At 50.4% G+C, this 8,141-nt stretch overlaps 1 protein-coding gene across 1 annotated transcript; it reads right to left on the bottom strand.

Annotated features, from left to right (window-relative positions):
- Window positions 1-6,648: 6,648 nt before the first annotated feature.
- A1O9_03779 (uncharacterized protein) lies at window positions 6,649-7,509 on the bottom strand (the record flags this gene model as incomplete). The annotated part of the gene is made up of 2 exons (XM_013406072.1): window positions 6,649-7,422; window positions 7,498-7,509. The coding sequence occupies 2 exons, from the start codon at window positions 7,507-7,509 to the stop codon at window positions 6,649-6,651; spliced, it is 786 nt and encodes a 261-aa protein (XP_013261526.1).
- Window positions 7,510-8,141: the final 632 nt, after the last annotated feature.

The raw sequence follows: 8,141 nt of genomic DNA, 5'->3' as shown, positions 1-8,141 counted from the left end.
ACGGCTAGTACTGGGAAACCGAGTACTACTCAGTCTACTGCTAGCACTGGGAAGACTACCGTCAGCACTGGCAAATCAACTACGGCTAGTACTGGAAAACCCACTACCCAGTCTACCACAGCCAGCACTGGAAAATCTACCTCGGCCAGTACTGGTAAAGCTTCTACTACCCAGTCCATTGTGAGCACTGGAAAATCTACGACCGTCAGCAGTGGAAGGTCTACTCGCAGTACTATTAGCAGTGTTAAAGCCTCAACAACTGCTAGCACTGAAAAATCTACTACGCAATCAACACAAAGCACTGGCAAATCTTCCACCATTAGTACTGGTAAAGCCTCTACAACCGTCAGTAGCGGCAAAACTTCCACTGCTAATACCAGTAAACCCTCTACAACTGTCAGTGCCAGTAAAGCTTCTACTACCTTAAGTACTGGCAAGGCTTCTACTACTCTAAGTACTGGTAGATCTTCCACTGCTAGTACCGGTAAAGCTTCCACCACCTTAAGTACTGGTAAATCGTCCACTGGAATTACGGGGAAGGCCTCCACTACTCTAAGCACGGGTAAGACTATAATTCTCAGTACTTCTAAGACTTCGAGCGTTGTAAGTACTAGTAAGCCATCGACTACTGCAAGCACTGGGAAGATCTCGACCACTGCGACCCTAAGCACCGGCAAGGCTTCCACTACTTTGAGTACTGGCAAGACTATATCTGTCAGTACTGGAAAGACTTCAAGCGGTGTGAGCACCAGCAAGACTTCAAGTGTTGCAAGTACTAGCAAGGTATCAACCACTGCTAGCTCAGGCACAGGCAAGGCTACCACCACTTTGAGTAGCGGCAAAGTCTCTTCAACTCTAAGCACTGGCAAGACGTCCAGCGTTGTGAGTACTAATAAACCATCGACCACTGCGAGCACCGGCAAGACTTCGAGCACAGTTAGCACTGGTAAGGCATCAACAACAAGTTCAACCAGAGCCTCCACCACGCTGAGCTCTGGAAAAACTTCTGCATCCACAGTGGTGTCATCCTCGACAAGGGTTTCCACAATTATCTCGAGTGGGAAGCCAACGACGAGCAGCGCCGGCACTACGAGAGCATCGACATCGTTGTCAACTGGCAGATCGTCTACTCCTGGAACCTCTACTAAACAGACAACTTCATCACAAAAGACGATAGTTTCCTCCTCTGCTCAGTCGACGACGGTGAAGAGCTCTGCATCTACCGCGAAGATATCTCAGACGACAGTGAGGTCGTCTACGTCAGTTGCACCTACCTCTAAATTTTCCTCGACAACCGTGAGGAGCACTGCTTCCACTGCACTAACATCCGGTACTGGCTCTAAGACTTCGTCAACAGCTGTGAGAAGCACGGTGTCTAGTGAGAAGTCGTCCCAAACAACACAGAAGACGACCTCGGCCAGGACGACATCAAAAGTGACCTCCTCCCAAGCAACCTCGAAGAGCAGTGCAGCAAGTTCTCAATCAACGAAACCCACAACTACAGCAGCAACTACAAAGTCCCAGACTGCATCGAGCAAGAGTTCCGCATCTACCAGCAAAGCTACAAGCTCTGGATCAGTAAAACCTTCCACTACAGGACCAGCTTCAACTTCTAAATCTACTCAATCGTCTTCACTAGCTACCTCGAAATCCTTGACTAGTCTATCATCTGCCAGTAAATCTGCAACTCTCACTTCGACTCAAACTGGTACCAAGTCAACATCAGGAGTAACAACGTCCTCCAAGACGCCCTCGACTTCGAAATCGGCCACAGCTTCAACCAAATCAACACTATCTACAACAAGATCCTCAAGCTCTTCCATTACACAAACCTTAAGCAAGAGCTCTACTGTTACTAGCACTTCTTCGAAGGCCTCCACGACAACGAAATCGTTCTCAGCTTCTACGAAGTCAGCAACTTCCGCTACTCCAACTTCCTCTAAAGCAGCCAGCTCAACAACAGCGAAGTCATCAGGGTCCACTAGGTCATCAACATCTACGAAGCTTGCATCATCCAGCCAGAGTGTTTCTGCTACTCAATCAACAACCGTTCTCTCTTCCAAGACATCGGTGTCCGGAACTAAAACCTCAACTGTTCCAGCAAGTTCCAAGACTACGCAATCTACAAGTTTGTCAGCAACGGCTACATCCCGCTCAAAGAGTACGAACACACCTTCTACATCCAAGACTTCGTCTCAAGCGGTTGCAACTTCGAAATCGTCGGCTTCTGTTCTGTCGTCCAAGACAACCACTGCGATCAAGAGTACTTCCACTGCTACGCTCTCTTCGTCTAAGACCTCAAGCAAGTCAACTTCCAGCCAAGGGTTCTCAACTTCGGTTGTCAAGTCTTCAAGCACGGCGAGCAAACCTAGTACAAGCTCCCCGACCACTAAGACTACTAGCCAGTCCTCCAAATCTTCTGGGTCAACCGTTCCCTTTACCAAGACTAGTAGCAAGTCGAGCACCGTTGGTACGAATACAAAGCAAAGTACTACCGCTCTATCTTCGACTGTCACTACCTCCAAAGCAACAAGCAGCATTGCCACATCTAAGCCCACGACCACGCTTTCGATTCTGAAGTCATCAAGTACTGTGATAAGCACTTCGAGTGCACCTCAGTCCTCAAGGGTGACGACAAGCTCGGCCCAAAGCAGTAAATCTGCGACTACCTCTACTAGATCTAAACCTTCGTCAACGACCGTTGCTTCGACACTGAAGTCATCTCACTCTTCGACAATTAAGACGACATCCACGGCATCCCGACCCTCATCGACCAAAGTAACTTCAAGCACACGTGTTGGTTCGTCAACTACGCAGACTGATAGATCTACGAAGATCTCTTCCAGCTCGAGTGGAAAGGCAAGCTCCAGCACACCGTCAACGTCATCAAAGCCGACGACCTCTTCTAATGTCAAGACCACCACTTCTTCGGTAGCATCTACCGCATCTAGGTCAAGTTCAGTCAAAGCTAGCTCGTCCTCGACCAACTCTGCTCCATCATCTTCTAAGATCTCCAGCACCTCGAAGCAAACTGTTTCATCTACAAGCAGAAGCACTTTCGCATCTACCAAGTCTTCGAGTGCCACGCAGTCGCAGAGTAAGACGTCCGCCTCAACCAAGTCCAGCACCTCGCTAGAAACTTCAACGAGGGCTACTTCTACTCCAGCTGTGTCCTCTTCGAAGACAGTGCCTTCCAGTAGCAGTCGGACAACATTAAGCACTCTCACTCGATCCACATCAAGCCTGTCTGCTAGCAAATCGTCATCCTCGGCACAAAGCTCTGCTTCGACCAAGAGCTCATCTACTGCAAATACCAAATCGAGTGTCAGCGTCTCGAAAACGACTACTGCGACACAGCTATCGTCAACTCGCTCTACGGCTGTCTCCAAGTCATCAGCATCCTCTACAGGTCCTACCACGAGTTCAACTAGAACCTCAACGGCATCTGCGTCTAAATCATCGGTCTCTTCGGCCGGCGTTACTACCAAGACAAGTAGCGTAGCGACGGTCTCGAAGACTTCCGCTACTTCTACCGGTCTCACCACTAGATCAACCAGCCCTTCTGTTTCTAGCTCCAGTACTTCTTCAATCGCCACCACTGGTAGCAGATCAACGACTCAGTCTACCATTCCAACAAGCACTCGTTCATCTTCGGTTGCCTCGAGTACTAGAACCTCTTCCGCGCGCCCATCTGCAACTACGAGCCAATCGAAACTCTCAACAAGTCCTGTCGCTTCAACAAAAACCACTGCTTCTGGTACCAAATCTACTTCGCTATCCTTAGCATCTTCAAGGACCTCTACAAGCATCGCTACTAGCTCAGCAACTGCCACAACTAGCAGTCGGTCAACCCTTTCAACTACACATGCCACCAGCTCCAAGACCTCAGCCACCAGCAGCTCAATACCAGTAGTTTCCACTAGCTCTGGTAAGTCGACAACCAAGGTTTCCTCGACGTCGCATGCTTCCAGTACAGCGTCAAGCAGCGCTTTAAAGTCCAGTACTACTAGTGTAATCTCGACAGCTACTTCCCGTTCTTCGACTGCTTCGGTTTCATCAGCTTCTACCACAAACAAGATATCTACATCTTCACAAAGAAGCACAACTAAGCCCACCACCAGTGTTACAGTATCTACTAGCCGCGCTACAGGCTCTAGCAGCACATCCACGCTGTCCAAGGCCAGCTCTACCACCAAAGCTAGTTCAATATCTAGTACTGTAAGTACCTCTACAGTATCTAAGGCCAGCTCGACCACTAGGGCTGCAAGCACATCGACCACTAAGGCTGCAAGCACAACATCGACCACTAAGGTTGTAAGTACATCATCCACCAAGGCTGCAAGCACATCCACCACCAAGGCTGCAAGCACAACATCCACCACCAAGGTTGCAAGCACATCGACCACTAAGATTACAAGCACAATATCAACAACCAAGGTTGCAAGCACGTCGACCACCAAGATTATAAGTACATCGACCACTAAGATTGTAAGCACATCATCCACCAAGGCTGCAAGCACATCGACCACCAAGGCTACTAGCACGTCTACTATATCCAAGGGCTCCTCAACTACCAATGCTGCTAGCACGTCTACTGTGTCCAAGGTCAGCTCGATGACCAAAGCTACTAGTACGTCTACAACTAAAGCTGCCAGCACATCTACAGTATCCAAGGCCTCCTCAACCACTAATGCTGCAAGTACATCGACTACTAAGGCTACAAGTACATCGACTATTTCTAAGGCTAGCTCGACCACTAATGTCGTAAGTACGTCTACAGTATCTAAGGCCAGCTCGACAACCAAGGCTCCAACCACGTCTACGACCAAGGCTACAAGTACATCGACTGTCTCTACGGCCAGCTCGACTACTAATGTCGCAAGCACTTCATCTACGAGGGCTGCAAGTACCTCGACTGTCTCCAAGACCAGCTCGACCACCAATGCGGCAAGCACATCGAGCACCAAGCCTACCAGCACGTCTACCAAGAGTAGCGGCGTATCCACTGGTCAAACATCCGCCTCGTCAACATCGAGTGGTGGAGTCCGTACCTCACAGACAACAACCGCACAAGTGACAAGTAGCACTAGCTCTGCAGCGTCTACCGGTAAAACCACGACATATGTTGCATCGACCACCATCAAGACTACAGGCACTACCTCAACAGGTATTGTCAGCACCAGCAAGACAACTAGTCAGACTACGGCTCAGACTACTTCTACTAGTCGTGCTAGTACTGGAACGACAACTGCCCAGACCACTTCTACCATTCAAACTACTTCTACCGACCAAACTAGCACTGGAAAGACTACAGCTCAGACCACTTCAACCGGCGTTGTTAGTACTGGAAAGTCAACAATCGCAACCACATCTACAGGAGTTGTCACCACAAGCCAAACCAAGTCTACGACGGCGGCACCAACTACTAAGACATTGTCCCATACCACCCCATACCCTGTTAAGTCCAGCAAGTGGTCTACCAAGACAAAACCGACCAGGCCAGTCGCATCAACCACGAGTCATGAACACAACAAGCCTTCCAAGACTACATCTTATCATCCGCATGCCACGACCACCAGCGCACACAGCTGGACACCTAAGCCTACTCCTCCAACAAGCACCACCACCGGGGTGCCATTCGGAGGATGGCTACCATGGAACCAGCAGCGCCCTCGACCCACACCAGGAAGTAACAACGAAAACCCAGGTGCATCATGGTGGTATGACCATGGGCAACCATCCAACAGTAATGGCCACGACAATGGCCCAGATGACGATGACCATGGTGGGTTCTCCTCATTCTGGAGAGGTGGCTGGAGGGATTGGAATCAAGATTCCAACGAGAATGGAGGAAACAGTGGTGAGCGCCCCAAGAATGGTCCATGGTGGGCCCCGGCGAGCTGGGGCAACGACAAGGACAGACATGACAAGTCACAAGGCCCTTGGTGGTGGAGAAATTGGAATAACCGCGATTCCGATAATAGCAAGGCGGCTGCAGACCAGGGCCCCGACTGGATTGCCTCGAAAGTTGATAATGATGCACCTAAAGTCCGAAGGGGAAGGTATATGGTGAGACGATGAACACAGTGGTGCTCTGATCCCACCAACTCGTTCGAGTCATTCCGTCAGGTTTCATGAAGGAAAGGGGAAAAGTCGACATCTCATGTCTACAGGAGGAATGCCACAAGGCATTGAAGGTTCCTTGGGAACCAGGGTGAGGAATTTTCCACGTTTTGACTACCATTATGGAAGTCTTTCTTACTTACTATTTCTTCGAGACTATCCTTCATAATTAGTTTAGGTGTTTATGTTAGTTAATGTCTATGCCTCAATTGGACTGGGTTCATGGAAATGGTCTTAAGCTTCTGGCAGTACTGCTACAACTTTCAAAGAATCATGCCACTCCTCTAATCAGTGCGACTTGGATTGTTTGAGCGAAGCAGTCATTAGAGGGATGGGCAACAAGGCGTAGTGGAATGGCTTTTGCGACGGTCACGGTGCACTTTGCATCGAGCAGAGGACTGAGAGAAGAAGGAATGATTCAAAGTGGTGCACGCTGCTCCTCTCTTATGACTCAAGTACGAATTAACAGTATAGCTAAATGAACCCTCAATCAAGCCGTTGCCGTCCCTGTCCCCGTCTCAAGCTTCAAGCAAACTTGGCATCTCCCATGCCTTGCAGCTCCTCTTCGGTATACTCGTCCCTCCGCTTATAACCCAGGCCAAGGATGCCGTTGAGGCCGTCCTGCCGCCCGAGCGGCGTCATGTCCAACCACAACAGCGTCCCGATCTGGGCCTCCCCGCCCCTGGCATAGGTGCTGTACGTATGATAGATCTTCCCTTCCTCGCCGATGCCCAGACCGCCCTTGACGAACACGGAATGCCCGGGCTGCTCACCCCTGGTGAAGTGGTCCATTTTCCTCTTCTTGAGCTCCTCCATGTTGAGGAAGTTGTACTCCACCGGCTTCACGGCCGGGTCCGACGTGACGTTGAAGTCGAAATTGAAGTCCGTGCCGTGCGAACTCACCCACGGAAACGCGAAGTTCAGGCGCTTCTTGTACGCCGCGATCTTGTCGATGGGGGCGCGCGACACGGCTACGAAGGAGGTGTTGTGCGAATGAAGGTGCTCCAAGGGCGGGATGTGGTCGCCAAAGAGTGTGCATGACGAGCACCCCGCCTCGTTCTCGGGCCCGAACATGAAGTGGTAGATGATCAGCTGGGGGCGCCCGTCGAAGAGGTCTTCGAGGGCCACTTCCTTCTGGATGCCTGAGGCGTCCACGCTTTGGAATTTATAGGGCTTAGTTATTTCGGTTGCTGGAAGGGTTTTTCGCAGGTTTGTCAGTTCGTCGCGTTGCCGGGTGTGGGCTTTCTCTTTCTCGAGGAGCTCCAGGCGGAGCTTGAGATACTCTGAGGGTTCGACGACCTGGTTTCGGAGGTTCAATATTAGTTGGGAAACCATCTACTGCTTTTCATTTTATACCACACCAGATGGGCGTACCTTAATTGCCATGGTGATATAATGTCTGATCTTGATATGGGCGAGGATTAGTGTAGATGTGTAGTGAGTTATCGAAGTCAATGAATCTTTGGATGGGTCTTTTTTTGGATTCGATTGCTGAACACAACATGAAGCCACTTGGGAGCTCTATTATATATATCTCTGTGGTCTCTTTCACCGAACACCCACCTATCCGTGCTCGTATTCCACAAACGGTGGTGAATACGAACGCGGTGAGAATTCCCCCGTGCCCGACCGCTGGAACATACTTGTACATCCTCAGTTCGACGGCCATCACGGTCGAGCAGTATCGTCTGGTAGGAGCAGGAGCCAACCCTTTGTGTCGGCTCGAACTCTAACGGCCAGGTGGCCAGGCATCTCCGCGTACCCCGCCATTCAGCATCGAGCGGGAACGCGGAGTCATGTGAGTTGGCGTTGGCAACCCCTGTCAGTCTGCCTGGCTGTGGCTGGCACACCTCGTCATTCATGTGCACTGTGCCTGGGTTTCTAGGCGCCAATAACGCCGGTTGCATGGTCTCGCTGTATTTTGTGTCAGTCGTGCTGTTTAGAGCTGATAAATCAGTATTATCAGGAGTCGGGTTGAATACTCAACATTTAGATATCGGCCAAGGGTGCTGCAATCG

The sequence above is a fragment of the Exophiala aquamarina genome (assembly GCF_000709125.1).
Source record: "Exophiala aquamarina CBS 119918 chromosome Unknown aczIA-supercont1.3, whole genome shotgun sequence".
Classification (NCBI taxonomy): Eukaryota; Fungi; Ascomycota; class Eurotiomycetes; order Chaetothyriales; family Herpotrichiellaceae; genus Exophiala; species Exophiala aquamarina.
The sequence above is the reverse complement of the archived record's forward strand: the minus strand, read 5'-3'. Positions and strand labels throughout refer to the sequence as shown.